The 20,511-nt window shown below is 37.5% G+C and overlaps 2 protein-coding genes across 3 annotated transcripts; one reads left to right on the top strand and one right to left on the bottom strand.

Moving 5' to 3' along the window:
• The first annotated feature begins 3,026 nt into the window (after positions 1 to 3,026).
• On the top strand, positions 3,027 to 20,415 carry LOC126758109 (E3 ubiquitin-protein ligase Ubr3). The gene is made up of 8 exons (XM_050472153.1): positions 3,027 to 3,243; positions 5,676 to 5,834; positions 14,382 to 17,417; positions 17,495 to 17,921; positions 18,014 to 18,795; positions 18,864 to 18,995; positions 19,075 to 19,214; positions 19,290 to 20,415. Exons 1-8 carry the CDS (start codon positions 3,112 to 3,114, stop codon positions 19,405 to 19,407), a joined length of 4,926 nt encoding a protein of 1,641 aa, XP_050328110.1. The 5' UTR covers positions 3,027 to 3,111; the 3' UTR covers positions 19,408 to 20,415.
• On the bottom strand, positions 7,537 to 13,666 carry LOC126758117 (uncharacterized). Of its 2 annotated transcripts, none has more exons than XM_050472180.1 (8): positions 13,139 to 13,666; positions 12,727 to 13,044; positions 9,832 to 9,973; positions 9,422 to 9,777; positions 9,267 to 9,359; positions 9,069 to 9,196; positions 8,605 to 8,991; positions 7,537 to 8,545 (listed from the first exon to the last, which is right to left on the bottom strand). In XM_050472180.1, the coding sequence occupies exons 1-8, from the start codon at positions 13,409 to 13,411 to the stop codon at positions 8,251 to 8,253; spliced, it is 1,992 nt and encodes a 663-aa protein (XP_050328137.1). In that variant the 5' UTR covers positions 13,412 to 13,666; the 3' UTR covers positions 7,537 to 8,250. The 2 variants fall into 2 exon arrangements, with proteins under 2 accessions (XP_050328137.1, XP_050328138.1); XM_050472181.1 differs by lacking the exons at positions 12,727 to 13,044; positions 13,139 to 13,666 and adding exons at positions 10,363 to 10,527; positions 10,636 to 11,988.
• Positions 20,416 to 20,511: the final 96 nt, after the last annotated feature.

Below are 20,511 nucleotides of genomic sequence, written 5' to 3'. Positions count from 1 at the left end.
TCCAGTTGGTAAAAATGGTCGCTGTGGATTTGGTGGGGGAGAGTGTCAGATTTCGTGCAGTGAGGAAACGAGAAAGATCGGAGAGGTAGCTGTTTACCTTCGAACACATGCCATCGATTCCATTGCCCGACGCCAATATCGTGCAGTCATCAGCGTACGAGGTTATGGAAACTCCCTCTGGTGGTTGTGGGAGTTTCGAGATGTAGAAATTAAACAGTAGTGGGGAGAGGACACCACCCTGCGGAACCCCCTGTTTAATTCTTCTCAGTTTAGATGTTTTACCTCGAAATAGTACGGATGACTGGCGACCGCTCAGGTAGTTCATGGTCCACCTCTTTAACCCTGGAGGGAGCGTAGTTGTTTCAATGTCCTGCAGTAGCGTTGTGTGGTTGACCGTGTCAAAGGCTTTTGACAGGTCCAACGCTACGAGGATCGTTCTTTCGCAGGGTGGTTTCTGGTTGAGGCCACGAACTATCTGGGCGTTTATGACGCTAAGTGCTGTGGTGGTACTATGCACTTTTCGGAATCCATGCTGGTGGCTGGCTAGGCTCAGGTGGTGAGTGAAGGTCGGGAGTAGCAAGGCCTCAAGTGTCTTCACTACTGGGGAGAGGAGAGTTATCGGGCGATAAGATTCCCCTTTGTTGGCGGGTTTCCCAGGTTTCAGTAGTGGGACCACTCTTCCGACTTTCCACACATCGGGTATTTGAAGAGTGGTCAGCGACAGATTAAGTACCTTGGTGAGATATTCTACTCCCGTCGAGCCTAGATGCTTTAGCATTAGCATGTTGATTCCATCAGGGCCAATGGATTTGGAGGATTTTGCTTTTTTGATGACACCCTGAACCTCCTCACCGGTGAAAGTAAGTGGCGCGCCGTCGTTTGGCATTTTGCGCAGCCGTCGGTTAACACATCGTTTAGCTTTGTCTACCGAAGGGTGCAGTGTGAACTGCCGGCTAAAATAGCTCGCGCACTTCTTCGGGTCCGAAGAGGCATGACCATTGAATTGAACTTCAACTCGGTCGTCATGTCTCTTCGGGTTAGACAGAGCTTTGACAGTAGCCCAAAGCTTACTCACTCCGGTGGAGAGGTTGCAGGACTTCAGGTGTTCTAACCATTTCGTCCGCTTATGTTGATTTACCATACGCCGAATCTCCAAATTGAGATCCCGTATTCGGGGATCCCCGGGATCGGCATGGCGTAAGGTGTCGCGCTCATTAGCTAAAACGGCTGCTTCGGCTGGGAAATTTGGGCGGATTTCCGCTATTCTTCCAGCCGGTATGAAGCGAGCGGTAGCTGCTGCGATCACCTTGCGGAATTGACGTTCGCCAACGCATACGTCCGTAGGAATGGGTAGAGCGTTGAAGGTGCTCTCAGTAAATTCTGTGAAGCCGACCCAATTAGCTTTGTTAAAGTTAAAGTAGGTGCGGTTGTCCACAGAAACAAAATCAGGAGGCTTCTCGATCGAAATAATTATGGGCAGATGGTCTGATGCGAGAGTTAGCATAGGTCGCCAGGTTATGCTGTTTATCAGACCACCGCTAGCAATGGTAATGTCCGGCGAGCTATTACAAGTGCCCATAACTCTGGTGGGGGCTTCGTCATTCATTGTGCAGAATGTCGAATCGTCAATCTGTTCCGCCAGCTCCATCCCCCTACGATCATTTGACAGGCAGGAATGCCAAAGATCGTGGTGCGCGTTAAAGTCGCCTAGTACCAAACGGTTTTCACCACGAAGTAGCGCACTTATATTCGGGTGATATCCTGTTGGGCAACATGTAACTGGAGGGATGTATATATTAAATATTTCGAGCTCGACATCGCCTGACCGGATAGCTATACCCTGACATTCTAGGGTAGTATCCCTGGGGTCGATGTCTACATCGATTAGACGATACTGCACGGTGTTGTGCAATATGAAAGCTAGGCCACCACCATTATCTCGCTCGCGATCTTTACGTATAACGTTGAAACCTGCACAACTCAGAAGATCTGAGCGGCTGTTTAACTTGGTTTCTTGGACCGCAGCTATCGATAGACGTTCCCGATTCATTAGTGCAACTATCTCCTCGATCTTGCTCTGGAGTCCGTTGCAGTTGAATTGAAGTAGCCGGGTTTGTCGCGGGTGTCCGTGGGTGATCCTGGGGGTGAGGGAGTGACGTGTGGGTGGAATTTGTTGCAGCTGTAGTACCCGCAGGGGCGGTTGTCGCGCTGGGGTGTTGGTTGGCGACGCCACTGTTGTGAGTTGCGGGGGCAGACTCCTGCAGCATGGGGCAACGTATGAGTCACTCCACTCACGTGTGGTGCGCAGGCCGGAACACGTCGAAAAATGACACCAGCCAGTACAAGAATTGCACTTGACGGATGTCACATTCCGGCGTATGACGGCCTGACACACGGAACAGACTGTGCGAGGGACCAAGAGCTGCTGGTTGGTTCTCGCACGAGGATTGGAGCGGGATGAAGGTTGGGGGGGGGGACAAGTCAGAAGGGGAGTTATGTTGCCTGATTGAGCTCCTAGGGACCGTGGAGGTCCTTTGTTGGCCACTTGGATTGGGTGGCGGCGCGGCGCGCGAACTGTGTGCGGATTGCACAGCCGTAGAGGCTTGTGTCGCAATATTGCGCAGGCAACATGGGGCCACGTAACGCGTGGTCCACTCCCTATGGGTCTTAAGGCCTGAGCAGGTCTTAAGATGGCTCCATCCATTGCATGTGTTACACCTGACCGAGGTGGAGTTTGGATGGAGCCGTTTTGCGCATACGCAGCAGAAAAATTCCTCCGGGCCCGGGTTGGACTCAATGCCAGCGCGAGTCAGGAGGATACGGAGCAACCCTGCTGCAAGGCATTGCTCTAATGACGACAAACACAAATTAATACTCACCGATCCAAACGGGGTCCTTGGTCGGATGAAATCCGAGTCAATTCCGGTGCGTAGAACCGGCTGTCGTGGGAATTCCAGTTTCTGTCAATGCTCTCACTCGAACTTTTGTTATGGGAATACCATCTGTTTTGGAAATGTCTCGAATGTTCGAGAAACGACATCACATGTGGAGTTTGAACCGAATTCATATTACGCAGCATTCTCGTGCGAGTTGGAAGCAAGTGCTTACCCCATGTGGTCTATAATTTCACATTTGCAGGATGGTACACATGCTCATTTAGCCAAAAAGATAATAACATACTGTGTTAATACTCTACATGAATGGCTGGATGCCATTTACTTTTTGGAACCTAAATTGTCTCCGGTACGTACTTAAATATATAATATGCCACAAGATTTTTATTAGACCTAACATTTTGTTTGGCAAAGATAAAAGAAATTGTTGAACATTAAACGCAATATCTTAGAAATTTAAAATCGATCTACAAGTATGTTGGAAGATTTAAATCAATTTTTACGTTCATCACAATTCGTCAACTGAATATGAAATTTACTTAACTAGGTGAATATCGGCTACCTGCCACAGACCATTTTCTGTATATTATCGAATATACAATGTTCCAATTATCGAATACCATCAACACTTATAAAAAGCAGAAATGTTAAAATCAAGAAAGTGCAGGGGCATTTTGCAAATTTTGGACTGTCAAATACTTTGAACTATCAACTTATAATAATACAACATTTCGTAAAATTATTCCAATTATAAATATTAGTTTAATCATATTATGTATATGAAAGTGTTGATAGGTAAGTAGTCGATATATACATATGTATTATACTTGGAGACTATACGGTTGCCGGCCGGCTACTACACTTTGTTTCATTGCTATAAAGACATTATATTTTTGTGAAATACTGAAAAGAATGCGTTGCCATTCCAAAAATGAATGATGTTATTTTAAACCTCCATGGAAATTCTGACACTGTAGCTGTTGTTGTAGCGGCTGAATCCTACCGAGTTTACAGTCCTTGAGCGGATAAAAATCCGGGCCCGTTCCGGTTGCGTAGACCCGACTGTCGTGGGAACGGAACGGAACACTCATACACTTTATTAAATTGTGTTAGCTAATCGGAAAATGCCTCGCAACCGCATACTTAACGATGAAAGCTATAGACGCTTTGAAGGTTGAGGGTTTGACTAATCGCGCCATGTCTCGAAATTTAGGAAGGTCGTTAACAGTGGTGTGTAATTACCCGAATAACAAAAAAAATTATGGCCAGAGAACTTAGAAAAAAATATTAACACGCGACAGGAAAGAGAAATTTGTCGACAGTTGTTAAATACAACGACGTCACTACGGAAAGTGAAAAGAGAGAAGCAAATTTTTGCATCTTCAACAATTTGGCGTACGGTGAAACAAAAACCTAACATTGAATGTGAGCAAATGCAGAAAGCGCCCCTCTTGAAACCACACCGTAAAGTCTCTTGTCTTAGTTTTGCCTGAAATCAAATGAATATAGGCTGATATCAGGTAAGATTAGGAAAAATAAAGTTTTTGAATAATACGGTTGCGTTAAAGTAGACAATTCTTACCAAAAAACTTTACTATTGGACCTAGGTGATTTTTTCCGATGTGAAAAAGTTCATCTTTGATGGGATACAGAGAGATTCACGAAAAGAGGCACGATATTTTTCAAAGCGCATTTTCGGCGGAGGCTCACTCACGGTATACTATGGCGCATTTTCAAATTTTGGAACAGTATTCCCTTCTTGACGGATGAATAGTTCCGAGTACCATGAAGTATTAGAAGCAAATCTCCTACCCTATACACACAGTTATCCGCAAAAATCTTTGTCTTTTCAACAAGTCAACACAAGAATCCATACGAAAAAATCAACGAAAACGTAAAAATATCGACCTTTTGGTATTGCCATTGACTGATGTAAGTCCTATTGAGAACATATGGGGATGGCTGGAAAGAAAGGATACAAGGATTATCGTCAAATAAATACGATTTCTGAATTGAAAACAGCTATTTTGGATACATGGTCTATTAACCTCAGAAATGCTTTTTCATTACACCAACTCAATGCCAATTAAAATATTCGCACTTATTAATTAATGAAAACATAATTAATTATTAGGTAAAAAGAGAAATTTGTTTCTTTTCTTTTTTCGTGGTGGAAGAGCTGTCTTAAAAAAGTACCTTTAGAAAAAAAAAAATGTTCTTATAGAATTTCTGAGTTATCATAGAGCTTTAAAATAACATCAGTCGTTTTGGAATGGGAACACATTATTTTCAGTATTTCACAAAAATATAATGTCTTTATAGCAATGAAACAAAGTGTATATTCGCGCTAGTACAACAGAAGGAAGGTTAACAACGCAGCTACATGTCAACAATATCAATAAAAATCACAACAACGTAGTTCTCTGAATGACAAAAAGTATTTCGGCCCGAAGCTCTATTTTTTACTGAACAAACCAGAAAATTTTGTTACAGCTAAAAGTGTGCAGGCCAATGTCAGCTAGCAGTAAATGAATGGCGATTATCTTGTTTGTTTGCGTATTGTTCTTTAAAAGGTCTGTATTTGTTGTAAGTAATATTGTGTTGTTGCGCCAAAGTCATCCAAATGAAAATCAGCGTGGGCAACCTTGGTCTAGGACATCTATTTATTTCTTATTTTGATTAAAATTGAAGATTATTATTATTGTAAATATCAAATTTATCTTCACGAAGTTATTATATAAACCAATTGTTATCCTTATTAACGTATGTCTTTTTTAACAGGATGAAATGATGCAAGCGTCCTTTCACTTTCCATTACATCGATACTTGGCAGCGTTTCTATGCCAGGCTGTAACCAAAATGGGGATGTCGCTTTCAGAGGTGCTGCCTACCAGGTCATATATATTGCCTCTTTTAATGATACATCCTCTACGAGTTCAGGTGAGTTGCTTTCGAATATTAGTCATTTGTTTATATCATTATTTGCTACTTATATATGGGAGGAGGGATTATGTTAGGTTTAGCGGATGGATTATGTTAGGTTTAGGTCTGAGGTCAGACGTGAAAACTTTTGTTGCTCGATATCGGCAATTTACTTACGTTGTTATAAATTTATGTATAAAACATAACTTCAGCGAAGTTAACGTAAAGGGAATTTGGATTCAAACTCCTTTTAAAAAGTTTTCAGCTCATGTTTGTGTACAGATACCTGATATTACCCCAATTGTGTAATTTCTTCACTCTCGCAACATGTTGCGCAGTGTACGTGTATGCAAGTCTTGTTCGCCTAATTGTTGTTTGTATACATAACATAAAATAATACAAATAATCCGAGTGATGAGTTGAATTCTTAGTGATTGACTGTCCGTGGAAGCAATAACTGTCTGTTTGGTATTGGTATTTAGAAAAAAATGAGCGTGGCTAGAGGGACTTCTTAGTATTGACCCGATTTAATCGAGTTTCGACAACGCATTTTTCCTTGATAAAGATCTGTCTGAATTTTATTAAGATACCTCTGAATCCTGTCGGAAGTCTGAAAAACGTATAACCATTACAACAGGGCATGGTTATCCGATTTCATCAATTTACAAACCGTAAAAGGAGTACTAGAAGCCCTTGTCCTTATCAAGTTTGGTTGATATAGTTTTAGCGGTAAAACTTATTTTCCCGAATACTGGATTGACAAATTAAAAAAGAAATGTTAATCCCAAATATCAGATGAAAAAAAAAATGTTATTACCATGATTAAAATTATTATTATTTTTTTTGGAATTTGCGTACTGTGTGTTCTACCATTTTGAACTAGTGCTCGCACAGAACCATCAATTCAATTCTCTGGAGTAGTGGTTGGTAAATTTACACATTGAAACGATTTACAATCACCTATTATTCCGTTTGAATTTTGGATTAAAAATTAAATGTTCAATTTTATCATTTTATCAATTTTAAGTTTTAAATCCAACTTTTTCAATTTTTAATTCCGATTTTGGAACTTTTAATTAAAAAATTCGTAATCCGGCCTGTAAGCTACTTATCGGTTTAATCTTAAAAAAATTTAACGTATAATATTGGACATACTATAATTTAAAGCCAAAAATGTGTGAATTACCCCATCTCCAATATATTTAGTCTGGTAAAATTCTTTATTCAGTGATTTCTTATTTTTCACCTGACTTTAAAATATTTATATAGGTATGTGTGATATTTTCATGTAATTAAGTGGGCATGCATTCTTAAGCTAAAACGCTAGAGGTGAATGAAATTTGTCCTGACCTTAGTATAAACTTCACAAGCCTAATGTAGTATTTTCCGTTTCTCTGGTTGACTTTTTCTCATATACCCAACATATCAAATTAACTTATTTAGATGGGTTTATATTACGTATATCTGATTTATGTAAGTTAATTAGGTTGATTTTAATATCCATATATCGGTCACGATGCGAAATGTATAACCTGTAATAGAAGTTAATAAGATATCACATATGATTGTAATCCATTCACGGTTTCGCCGAATAATGAATGTTGAATTCTTTCGGCTTCAATCGTTGCAAATTGTGACAGTATTAAATATTTGTATCGTACTTATCCCTTTACTGCTTGTTTTCTCTTCATATTAGTATTTTCACAATAAAAACGGATAATTTTAGAATTTATCAATTTGATTTTATTGTATTCGAACAAGATTCCATCCAGTTTCTATTACACATCTGGTTTTATAGTAAAATATCTACTAGTTTTTATTTTGTAAAAGTAGTTTGAGGAAATGGCTCCTAATTCATTATGAAATATGGGTATGGTCTCTTTAACAAAACGGATATTATTGATATTGACGCTAATCTATTCTCTAATATGTGCCATGTAAATATGTAATTAAAGAGGTCTATAACTAACAAGAAACAAATAGTATAAATAAAACTATATTCAGTTTCTAATTCAAGTTTATGTAAATTTGCTGCACACTGTTTGATCTAAACATATAGGTTTTAGAAATCATCAAAGTTCAATTAATGTGTGTATTATGTACTAATTCGAGCAAGAATATTTTTCAACTTGTTTTCCTTTGAATTTTAATTCATGTAAATAAATTTCCTAGAAATTTCAATTTTGATGAAACGGTTGCAAAGTAAATACAATCAATTTCTTTTTTCTAAGTAGTGATTGTGTTCATTGGCATACAAAATATTACAATCTGTTTGCATTGAAAATTCGTACACTCCAATATTTACTAAAATATTTATATGTAGGTGTGTATGCTATAGTATATCAATATTATAATTATATAAATATACTTCCTTTTTCATACATCCATATACTAGTACACTTAGAATAATAATATTTACTTTCTAAGTTTGTAATTAGTTAATATCTTGTGGCACTCGAACGTGGGGTGTAAAATCATAGGTCATAATCTTCGGTGCAAGAAAACCACCGTAACCTTGCCGTCCCTTGTGATATATGCCGACACCGGATAGAGGCACTGGCGGGTTAGATGTCACTTCCTGTGTATCGATAAACGGTACCGTACTCTGCGCGGCATCTTTATCCATGCTTGTATTTATAAAATCTATATATTGGTTATGACGTGAGTCGGGTATTGATTTGACTATTGTTCGTGTTGATTTGTCGGGGTTGTTTAGATTAATTTTTTGTCTAAGAAGGGGAGGATTAATTTAGAATATTTTTTAGAGAATAATAAATATCTTATTTACCTCCGTTCCCCGCTCACATCGGTATTATCATTAGATTTCCAAAAACTATTCGTTTCTGGGGATATTAGTTTACCCATTTTGAAATCGAATTCTGCTAACTTGGCTTCAAGATTTAAATGCGCACCAACGACTCTCCAACGCACACCAACAACGATAAATGAGTTGTCGTCTGTGTAGATGTCGTCTAAATCCATTGATCTACTTTCGTAACTGAGTGTATGATAATCACGACCATTGCGCACGTCTCTGTCGAATATTTGATAGTTTTCAACTGGTTTCCAAGTAAGACTCGATCGATTTATATTGCCCCTCGGTAAAAGTTCTCCTTCTTGGATTTGTAAATGAAATATTCGATTTTGTTTCGTAATGCGTAAGCCGGTGACTACTCTAAAAGTGATAAAAAAAATGTTGTGAATATTCTGTCCTATTTTATGTAAATACATATAGAATCTAGTGATATTTACCTATTGTTATCCACATCCGCAACCGTTTCACGCAAATTGAAGTAGCGGTCTGATTTTATACTAATTTCATCGCACAGGCAAAAGCAATAGCTACAGTGCCAAAAAAGATAGCGCCACCAGGATTCCACCTGTCAGTATTCGTATAATATGTATGTATATATACTTCTGCATGTAGTTGGAATCATTTGAAAGGCTTACCTTTGTCGTACCCCGCACACAAGGAGTTCTTTGTCCAAGTACTCGACCATTTTCATATTCTAGATATTCATAGCGACGGGTACTGTTTCGGCTCTGAAAGAAACAGTTTTTATACAATAACCAGTTATTTAGCTAAATGTACCAGCTTAACCTACAGCGGGACAAACCCACATGTCCGCGTCAACATATGTACAGTGATACAATTTTCCTGAACATCTGGGTTGGCGTGCACAATATAGATCTTTGAAACAGCCTTCGGATCTGGTGGATTGATAAAATGCACAATCCTCACGACATGTTTCTTCTTTGTTTAAGTCAACTTCATTCTCAATATAACCCTGTAGAAGACGAGTCACCTCGTCATAATTTTTGCCTTGCTCAAATTTTCCAGGGTCACATCTCCACAAAATTCGATCGGCGCGACGCATAACCTCCCTCAACAATTTCAGGGCACGTTCTGTTCGTTTTACGTAGTCCATACGCATTAGTTCAACTTCTTGAGAAAAATTTCCTACAAATAACATCGTTATTAAAATATTAAACGCTAAATATTCCATTATTCAACCTTTGCCGTAAATTCGTAACATCATCCACGAAAACTGCATCATAGTGTAGCCTTTTAACTCTGTAAGAGCTATATCGGAATATAGTGAATAAATGAATTGTTGTGCCGATTGTTGTGTATGGCATATTTGATCCGTGGATTCCTATAATTAACAAACAGTGAATCTGATCGTTATCGTCTGATAATAAATATATATAATTTTTTTGCGCATGATACCAAATATTACCACTTATTTTTCTAAACAATTATTTTTAATTATTACTATTTGAGTTTAAAACAAAAATTATTTCATAAAACACTAGTGAATCAGGGGATTAGTTATCATAATTTTAACGATCTCCTCTAACATTCTTATATAAACGAAATCTATTTGGTTAATATACAAATTAGTTTGTTCGTGACTGTTGATTATATATGTACATAAATAATTTAGGTGTGCACATACACATATATGTATATTACATGTATCTATATGATTTCTAAATGGATTCCTGCGTTGGCGTAACAAAAACATGTATTTAATAAACTAACCAACATTGCTCTATAATAAAGAGTTTGCTTGACCATCACTAACTCCAACTCCTGAAAAATACGCGACATAGAGAAAACATTATCATTGCGAAGCACCGTCTCGCAAATGTCCAAAATGGCACGCTCGTTCACTTCGGCAGTATTGTTGTGCTCGTTCATGAAGTTCTGCAAATGCACGAAACAAATGATTTATGATCGAGTTTAAAATTGTGACCATATTTTTTTCCAAATTGATCTATTCCATTCGGATGTATGTATGTATGTGTTTCGCACCTGATAGTAATCAAACATCCTGTCGATTTGTAGAAGGTCGCGTTCCAATAGACTCCATTCATAGTGATTTAGTATATCATATCTTCCCACTTCGAAATTGCTTTGGAAATTATCGTTAACAAATTTTCGATGCGAATCATAAACTTTTCGAAATTCAGAACTTTTGCTGGTACCCTCTTTATCCAAATAAAGCCAAAGTGATTTCTGAAGGGCGATATATTCGTAGCGTATTGCGTCGACTTGCAACTCCGGTACCTCTACCCTTGCCTCCGAGAATACGGCCTTTGTTAAGATTAATCCAATCACCGTAAGGGTGAGATAAAAGTTGCAAAGGGTCGACATTGCGTTTCGTTCCCTCTTTATATTTATTATTCAATGTTTGCTCAAGTTTATTATTATTATAGTACTTTCGTTTTTGGTTTGTTATCTTTGTTGACCCCAGAAAAATTATAAAACATTATCAGTTTAATATTGGGAGCCTATGTTTGTGTGTAATATTGACAATGTTTTTTAAAACTCTTAAATTGTTCCTATAAAAATATAGTAAAACCTTTTGTAGACTTGAAATTAAATAGTGTTTGTGTTGTTAAATATTGATTTTTCTTCTTTTATTAAATATAACGTTTGCTTATTTGCCTCTTGGTTTTGTTTCCATCCTGATTTTTCACAACTATGTACTTGTTGTTCTTTCTTTATGACGACAAATAGTCTCGTTTGACGTTTATTTATTCTTTGTCTGTATGTGAATTCACTCCGATATTTAGACGTTTATCGCTGGTTTATCACATTTTTGTTCACCATCATCACATATTATAAACTTTAAACATTGTTCAGAGCTTTTGTTCTACGGTTAAAATCTTATATTTTACTTATTTCACGACAATAGCGAACCGTATCCAATTGACATGTCGAAACTGAACTCGAATAACACTTAGTAATATTTTTTTATTTGTATTGTAAAAGAAATATTTTGCTTATTTTGTTTTAAATTGAAGATTTAAAATTTTTGTGTTATTGCGCCGTACCAAGATCCAGTCTGTTTTATTCAATTTACAAAGCTAAAGTAAAACAGAATGACTGCAGTCTAAAATTCATTGTGATGAGAGGTAAAAAAACCAACTGAGAGTTCATAGACGGAGCATGAAAACACTCTTCTGTTCGTACTCAGATTTTTATAAAAGTCGGCAAATGGCAGCGCAACCTTCGCATCAATAAACAATATGACACTATAACAAAGAGAGTCTCTACCTATGCGTCTTGTTTATTTACTCTCAGCAGTAATGTGTGTGTTTATTATTTCATTGTTTTAGTTTTGGGTGGGGAGAGGATTGCTTTTGTGACTGCAAGCACATGAGCATTAGGTTTTAATGTACGTATAGTAGGTATATGACATTTACATACGTATAATATGTACCTTTGTGTTTAAGTATTTCTACCTTTTACTTGCTTAGTGATGTCAAACCCAGCTTTAGAGATTTAAACATTGGTTTTCTTTAATTTGTGTATATAAACGGAACTCTTCCTACGGGCTTTTGTTTTTTGAAAGTTTCATGTTTTTGGATTACCAAAATAAGCATTACTTAATCAGTATTTTGACTTAAATACATGTTACTAATGGAGGAAAAAATGTACATTATTTAATCGCTTATTCGCTTTTGAATTAATTTAAATTTATTCACTTGGTTTTGAATGCTCGGTTTGCTCACAGTCTATCCATTTATCATTCTTTTTATTATTTAACAGTGAATAAATTGCTGAGTGAGTCATAGAACTGCTTGTTATTTGTTTATGCTTTGTTGGCGAGCTTCTCAGATTTCACTGACACTTCTTTTGCAGTGCCCATTGGCGATTTCGTTTTTGATACATGCATATTCACATATGCGTGTTGCCAGTTGACTTTGTCATTACCGATTTATAAGAAACATTTTGCTAGATTTATAGCATATCAGTATAGCTTCAAAATAAAAAAGTAACAAGCAATTTACTGAGAGTTATTTGCGACATTTTGTAATTAAGTTCCGGTAAAAGAAAATACTACTGATATGAATATATTTTTATTAGAACATACCGGCTGCAATCTTAAATTCTTACCTCATAAGTTTTTGCTAGTAAGGACAAAACATTCATGGTTGTGTTCTCCTTTTCCTCCGGACCGAATAGTATTAAATGTAAACGGTCCATTAAATGATGCACCGAGTGTGCATTGGGCGATACAGTCCATTCAGCGAAAGCTACTAGAGTGCTTGCCTCCAGTTTATCTTGATGGGCTTCATACTTTTGCATTTGTTGGAAACGAGAAGAAATTCGATTTATCGTATCCTGAATGTCGTTCATTTTAGACATAAGTGGCAAATTTTGATTGATGAATTCTGTCAAGGATTCAACTGCCAGTGCAACGTTTTGAGCATACTACAGAAGATAATGTTTATAGTTGTCTACTGAGAGATACTTATCTGCACCTACATATGTATGTATTTACGTATGTATGTATGTATGTACAAACCTTTTGTTCTGTTTGATCTATTTGACGACTCATTTCTTTTAAACGCTGCAAAACTTTACGTTGTTTCTCACGCATTAAAGGAAACTCAATGTTTTGGGCGATTGGGGATTGTTGTACAATGTCCCAAGCCTTTAAGATTCCTACAGTAACTTCCTTCACCACGTGAATAACGTCAAGCACATCCTCTATAACGGCAGCGGCTGGTGGCGGTGTGGCGAAGAAGATGAAAAAAATTACCACAAGCCCAGACAAGTTTCTGCCGAACAGCCACATTGAATTTTTTTATAATTGCGGTAATTGTAGTTATTTGAATGTAATTTATTTTTTGTTATATATTTTTTATTGCAATAAATTAAAATCTTCAAAACATCTTATTAAAATAGTGGAGGTAACCGCGTTTAATAAAAGTGTCACAATACTAAACTAACAACATAGGTACTCTACTTAAACGCGTATATTCAAAGAGATACTTCACACACACCAGTCGCCGCGTCAACACTTCAGCACTAGTCAGAGGCCATTATACGAATAAATAAATTCGTTGACTAAACCAGAGTGTGGAAAACTCGCTCATGGGCAAGAGTAATTGTGAGTGTTGCTAGCTCTTTAATGGTACACTCTCGCTGTTAACATCACTCCTACTCCGCACTGTTAACTTTCAAATGAATCAGGGGAAAAACCATTTTATTCATACTAAAAAACTCATAATTATTAATTGTTTCAAACGTTTTAATAACATAACAGTTAATGGATAAGTATTTCGTACAAATTATAAGAATGATTGGAAATAAAAGGATGTTTCTGAATGATATTAGCAAGTATTGCCGTGCCGTCGTAAATTATTGTTATAACATCGAATATGTTTAAATTTTTAGTTATCAAAGTAAAAAAAAAAAAAACAAATTCAGGAACGCTTTGCCTTCCGTGCTTTTCTCTAATAAAAATAGCGACTGTAGGTTGGCAAAGTGTAAAATGATGAGTAGCCGAACATTTTGCTTCGCTTTGCTTTGCTTCGCCTTGATGTGAACGAACTTATACAAAGTATACATCGAATTTACTTGTCAAAGCAAATGTCTGAAGCGAAGCGAAGAAAAGCAAAAGTTTATTTAATGATATTTCATTTGCATATACTGTGTGTTTTCCACTGGTGGCACTATTATAAGAAAACATGTTATAGTTTTAAACAAATGTATATACGTTTTAATTGTATGTAGTAAAAAGCTTGTTCGATATATTCTTACAGAGTTTCTTTTATGAGATACTGGCTGGGAAATGGGTGCGTAATGGACTACAAATCAAAGGTCAAGCCATGACCTATATACAGGCGAATTTTTGCAATTCTATGGCGGACATGGACCTATTCTTTCTGCAAATATGTACAACGAATTTGCCACAATACTTCTTTTTGCAGAACACAATTGAACTTTTCGGTGTAGGTCAGTGGTTAGAGTTTGCACCATTAAAACAGCCGCAAAAGTTGGAGCAGTGCTCAATGCTTGAGGGATTCTTAACTTTTTTAGCAACGCTTGTAACTAGTCGTACGAATCTCGGTAATGACGAGGCTACACAGTGTATCATTGAGATAAGTGCATTACTCGCTACTGAGAATAAGACACATTCGCAATTGTTAGAATTGATGCCGGAGCGATCTGGCAATGTACATACGAAAAACTTTGAAAACTTTCTGAAAAAGCTGTCTGTTTACAAGGCTCCTTCTTCCGGTTCGGAAAATTTGGAACAGGGTCTTTTTACCCCGATTGATGATGTGTGGGAACAGCACTATGACCCCTTACATGTACTTTTGCGAGCAGTACATCGGCGGGATTTTCAATCGTCTCTCGATCGTTTTACAAACTATGTTAAAAGTAAGAATAAGATGCCGGCTAGTGGTAATTTGTGGCCACCGTTTCGACTACCAAGGAAAGTGGGCGTAGCTTTTAGTGATCCATGTTGTATTCTTAATTCTCGTGTGTTTCACTCCACTATACTATCAATTTTATTTCGGGCAGTGCATTCGCGGGACGTATCTGAGCACTTGCTAGCGTTAGCAATATTTCTGTTAGAAATTGCTGTTGAGAAGAGTAACGACACTAATGGTACTGACAATGACAAGGCTGCCGTTGTGGAATGTGAACCAAAAAACAAACATGGCTACCCATTTTCTTTGAGACGTGATCCACCAAAACTTTTCCACTGCTATCCGACTGATAATCTACGATGTAATTTACGTTATGTCGTCTCAAAGTTATCTTTAAAGTCTCACGAGCCACAGGTATCGCCAGCAAGTTACCGTTCTAATCAATTTTACGGAGATTTAGATTATGATGTAGAAAGCGATACTGCGACTGCTTTGCCCATGATTGGTGGCAGTGATGATGACTTAGATGATGATTCAATGAGTGTAAGTGTGGCTAGTGGCACGTCGACTGCAATGGTGCGAATGCAAAATATGGAAGTGGCCTTGCCACCAGATCTTTCAGTAGTACCAGAACAAGGCTTAGTAATCAGACAAGATAGCCAGGATGATGATACGTTGCGAGATGCCGATGATGCTATTGAAGGTGCCTCACCATCTGTAGGTTTTCGCTTCTCATTACAACCTATTACATTACCCGAAAGTGGAATGGAAGTGGCTATAAGAAGGGAATTGCAATTACTAGCTGGTGGCAGTGTAACTGCTGGTGGAGGTAGTGCTGTTAGCGCTGGTGGAACATCCGCGAGCGGATTAAGAAGAACTACGGAAGTCCAACATAATCCACAACAACAAAATGAAATGTTTTCACCTAGTACTAACAATGCTAATAGCATGTTATTGCCATTTCAACGAGTACAACCGGTTGCTGTACCGGTCGGTAGTCGAAGCATAGTTCCCACAGCAACGATACGTGGTGTGGTGGGAGTTCCTACGTTGAGTGGACGTCGAACTTATGATTCGGCTTCACGCAAACGAACTACCCAGTTGGTAGACAATGCGATTGGAGGGCAAAACAAAGACGAAGTCCCCATCGAGGAAAGCATACTTTCGTTACTCTTAAAGCTACATTCACAGCTTAGTGGTACATTGGATAGTTTCTCATTAAGCGATGGTGAAGATGAAGAAGCGGAAGAAGATACTGGCGAAAGGATGCAGTTCTCAAGCTCAAGTATAGCAAAAGACCGAATTAAGCATGTGGATATTGAAAATGACATAACAGCAAAAGCAACATCTGTCAATCATTTAGAAAAGGAAAGACTGTTAAAGATAGACGAATCAAGTAATCCATCGCATAGCGCACCAGATTCACCTTCAGCCATGGATATAGACTGCTTGGAAGCCAGCACTTCTGCTGCCGCTTCTAATCTTAACCTAGATTCTAGTCAACGGAAACACAATCACAGTAGCACGAGTAGAAAGCGTATTCGTAATTATAGGAAAATTCGAGTATCCGATTCTCGGATTGGTGATGGCCCCTATTTTATTGGCAATCTTATACGTAAAATAGCACAACGTGATGAGTTGTGCGCCCAAAGCATTGACGAGATACGTTCAACACTTTGGCCGAATCAACGTGAAAAACAAGCCGAGCAAAAAGCTCGGGAGACGAGGGAGAAAGAAGAACGTCGTAAGCGCGCACGGGAGCGGCAAATGAAAATGATGCAAGATTTCGCAAATAAGCAAAAAGAATTCATGCAAACGGCTGCTCATACCATGGAGGGCAACATGGACGACGAAGACGATGACATTTTCGAAGAGCAGCCCCGTGAAAAGGAGTATGATTGTATTATTTGCAATTGCACAACACCCAGTACTGAATCCAATCCCATTGGACTTGTTGTATTGGTTGAATCTAGCGGCATTGTTGGACATCGACGTCGAACCGCTGAACGATTGCCGTTACCACTTTGTCTCGAAGACGAGGAACGGTTAAAACAGACCACCAGATTAGCAATTGAGTTTAACCGACGGACTGATCTATTGAGTTTAAAATTTGGGGAAGAATCCTGGTATCTCTCCAATAATATGGCCTACGAAAATGGTGTACATGTGCAATCGTGTGGCCATCATGTTCACCTTAGTTGCCTTGATGCTTATCTGAAAACATTGTATGCCACACAACGGCAGCATCAGCATGAACGAGGGGAGTTTTATTGTCCAGTCTGCAGGCAGCTGTCTAATTCGGTACTACCACTGAGTCCCCAACTGGATAGACCAACGCCGATGGTACGATCAGGTACCCAACCTTTTGAGCAGCTTGTAGCTGAATTGACCAATTTGATCAAAGAAAATGTGCGACCAACGGTAAATATATTCGAAGAGTATAATATTCTTTATTCTTATATGTTTATATATTCTTCTTTTGTCGTGTCATGCTTTAGCAGACGTCAACAAAACTATCGGAGGCCATGGGTCGCGCAATGGAGGATATGACAAATATTACTCATCGTAAAATGAAGCGTGTACCGCCAACATTACGCAGTCTATTCGTCTTCGTGACATCAATTGCTCGTACGAATTTAGAGTCGGAAATTATACAGCGCGGGGGTTCTCTATGCACAACAAATTCAACACGCTACAAACCGAAGCGCGACTGCATAGTTCCTTTACTGCATGTGTTATCTGTACACGTTCGTGTGTTGGTGGAATGGCCACTTTGGCGATCTTGGGCATCACTTGCTGGTTTACCGGTAAGCGATTCGGCTCCAGTACCTTCGCATTGCCTCGAACTGATACCTAGCCTTTTGGCCGACCCCATAGCGTTGCTGTTGAAATTTATTTTGTTAGCTCCTCTACATTTAGACCAAGGTAAAATATATAATAAATCGCAAAGATCACATTTAATAATTGTAAGGATAATTTTTAATTAAAGTTTAATAAATTTGTTTGATTATTTACAGATTTCTTCACTTGCATGGTTAAGGTTATGTACAATTTATTGTACTACCAAATAGTAGTTCAACTATGTGTTACACTCACAGATTTAGAATGCGAATATATAATATCGAAATTTAACAAATCTCCTTCCATGGATGATGATGATACCATCAGCCGACGAAATTCTTCCCGTACAAGTGGTACTACCTCATCGAATATACCGTATTTGGGACGTGCTATGGCGTTGGTATTGAATAACACAAATCGTATGTCACATTTGCGTCGAGAAAGCATACCAAGTACGTCAACGGCTGCTGCTGCTGCGGCAAAGGCGAATTGCGCGGGATTCTATGCATTTTCTGGTCTTGGATATTCATCGAATAATAGAGGTGGTAACGATGATGCGAACATTTCGAAATCTGATGTCGAAGTAAATCTCAAGTCCATGGAAGCTCAATTACAAACACTATGCTTGCCATTTTTACGCATAGCAGCATTGTTACGGCAACATTTATATAGACATGATATGCCCGAAATAACCGCACCAGGATTGGAGTTCGTGCGTCTTGTTTATTACTTAGAACTAGTTACAGATTCAATGGACTGGGACTGCTTTAATGCTTCGAAAGGTTTATGCTTCATATCTGGCACTGAGCAAACGTTGCCTAAATTTTGGTGTGAGCAATTAATGGATATTCGGCCACCAACAGATACAGTGCGTGAGCTTGTTATCTTAAATCAGCATGGATCTTGGCAACAACCAAAACTTCTCGAATTACCTCGGGAGTATGAGCGATTATTCACGGTATGATTTGAAATGAATACACTTACGTAACACTCATATATACATATTTGTTAATTTCGCGTTTTTAGTATTACCATGAACGTCCATGTCTGAACTGTTATAAAGTGCCGAAAGAGAGCTCAATTTGCTTATTATGTGGCACAATTGTGTGTCTTAAACAAACATGCTGTGCTGAAAATGACTGTTGTGAAGCGGTTCGTGTAAGTAAAAGAGATTGCTTTGATATTGTATAAAAAAATGTATGTATGCCTATATTATTTATTGTGGTTAAAATTTTAGCACACAATTACTTGTGGGGGAGGAATCGGAATATTTCTTGTCGTTACGTCGACATACATAATAGTGATTCGTGGCAGACGTGCTTGCCTTTGGGGTTCGTTGTATTTGGACGATTTCGATGAAGAAGATCGAGATCTCAAGTGAGTAATTTTGTTTATACGGATTATAAATATATTATATGTTACGGACGTTACTAATAAATTTAATTGATATAGGCGTGGAAAGCCCCTTTATCTAAGTCAGGACCGCTTCAATTTATTGGAATCGCAATGGCTGTCACATAAATTTGCGCATACAAAACATACATGGGTATTCCATCGAGATTTATTGTGAAATATGGAAGAGTTATTAAGAAGTATACAAGAATTGGTAGGGCAAATATAATTAATTGTTTGGTCGGTATAAAAATGTAACAAAATACGTATATTATGAACAATGTTCAAGTCTAATTTAAAATATATAAAATATCTCGAAGAATTTGCGAAGCAAAGAAGAATAACCTACGCGTTTCTAAAATGCGTTACATACAGTTAATAAAGGCAAAAGATCTTTGCTATTACATTATTAATAAGCTATAGATATTTCAGTTATAACTCGCAGCTTGCTTATGTTTAAATAACGTAGCTAAAATAATATAATAAATAGAAAATGTAAAAAGGCTTAATGACGATATATCATAACGTGTGTAAATTGATTGAGTGAAATTTGACAGAGTTAGCTTAGATCCCATTTGGAAAATGATATTCAAATATTGCTGAAATGTTCTTTTTATCGATATTATTAAAGCTTTCAACAAGTCCGAAAATTCAAAAACTATTATAGATTACATAAAACGACCGCAAAACATCCTAAAATTACGTTACACTTTACGTATTCACGGATATTGCATATTGTTGCTGACATTCATCTCTCGCAATGGAAACATGACATTAGCAATACCGTCTTTTTTATGATGTGTTCAGCGTATGTATTTATTACACATACACAAATGTTATGAAAAATAACATTAAAAATTAAATGAAAATTGACATTGAAAATATAATTAAAAGCTTAAAAATAACGTATTCAATATTCATTTATGTGATATAAATTAATAGCTATTAGATCATGATAATGTGAAAGAACAAAACGTATTTGAATATCCGGAATGAAACTTTATTTCCATTTCATTATATTTTTCAATTTGTGTTCGGTAAGAAACTAAAGTATCGAATTGAATAAAAGGGTAACATTTACATAACAATAACAATTATATTTAATAATATCATTAGCTAGATGAAGATATAAATTTCTTTGGAGACATGCAAATGTATAATTAATAAAAATATGAAAAAATAATAATTATTTATCTTTGTCACATAGTTTTACTGAGTGCATTTGAACTAAAATCGCATCATTTCTATCGAAATTATTTCCACTTTCTTCACAAAGTATCTA

Source organism: Bactrocera neohumeralis, chromosome 5, assembly GCF_024586455.1.
Source record: "Bactrocera neohumeralis isolate Rockhampton chromosome 5, APGP_CSIRO_Bneo_wtdbg2-racon-allhic-juicebox.fasta_v2, whole genome shotgun sequence".
In the NCBI taxonomy this organism is placed as follows: domain Eukaryota; kingdom Metazoa; phylum Arthropoda; class Insecta; order Diptera; family Tephritidae; genus Bactrocera; species Bactrocera neohumeralis.
Note: the sequence above shows the minus strand (reverse complement) of the source record. Positions and strands in the feature narration are given on the sequence as shown.

Bases quoted from the DNA above. Each gene is read 5' to 3' on its own strand.
- LOC126758109 (XM_050472153.1), top strand. From the start codon at position 3,112: ATGTGGTCTATAATTTCACATTTGCAGGATGGTACACATGCTCATTTA. The intron at 5,835-14,381 runs GTGAGTTGCTTT...ATATTCTTACAG, and splicing joins TACATCCTCTACGAGTTCAG to AGTTTCTTTTATGAGATACT. The intron at 18,996-19,074 runs GTAAGTAAAAGA...TTAAAATTTTAG, and splicing joins ACTGTTGTGAAGCGGTTCGT to CACACAATTACTTGTGGGGG.
- LOC126758117 (XM_050472180.1), bottom strand. From the start codon at position 13,411: ATGTGGCTGTTCGGCAGAAACTTGTCTGGGCTTGTGGTAATTTTTTTC. The intron at 13,045-13,138 runs GTTTGTACATAC...TATCTTCTGTAG, and splicing joins TAGATCAAACAGAACAAAAG to TATGCTCAAAACGTTGCACT. The intron at 9,778-9,831 runs GTTGAATAATGG...TGTTATTTGTAG, and splicing joins GTTACGAATTTACGGCAAAG to GAAATTTTTCTCAAGAAGTT.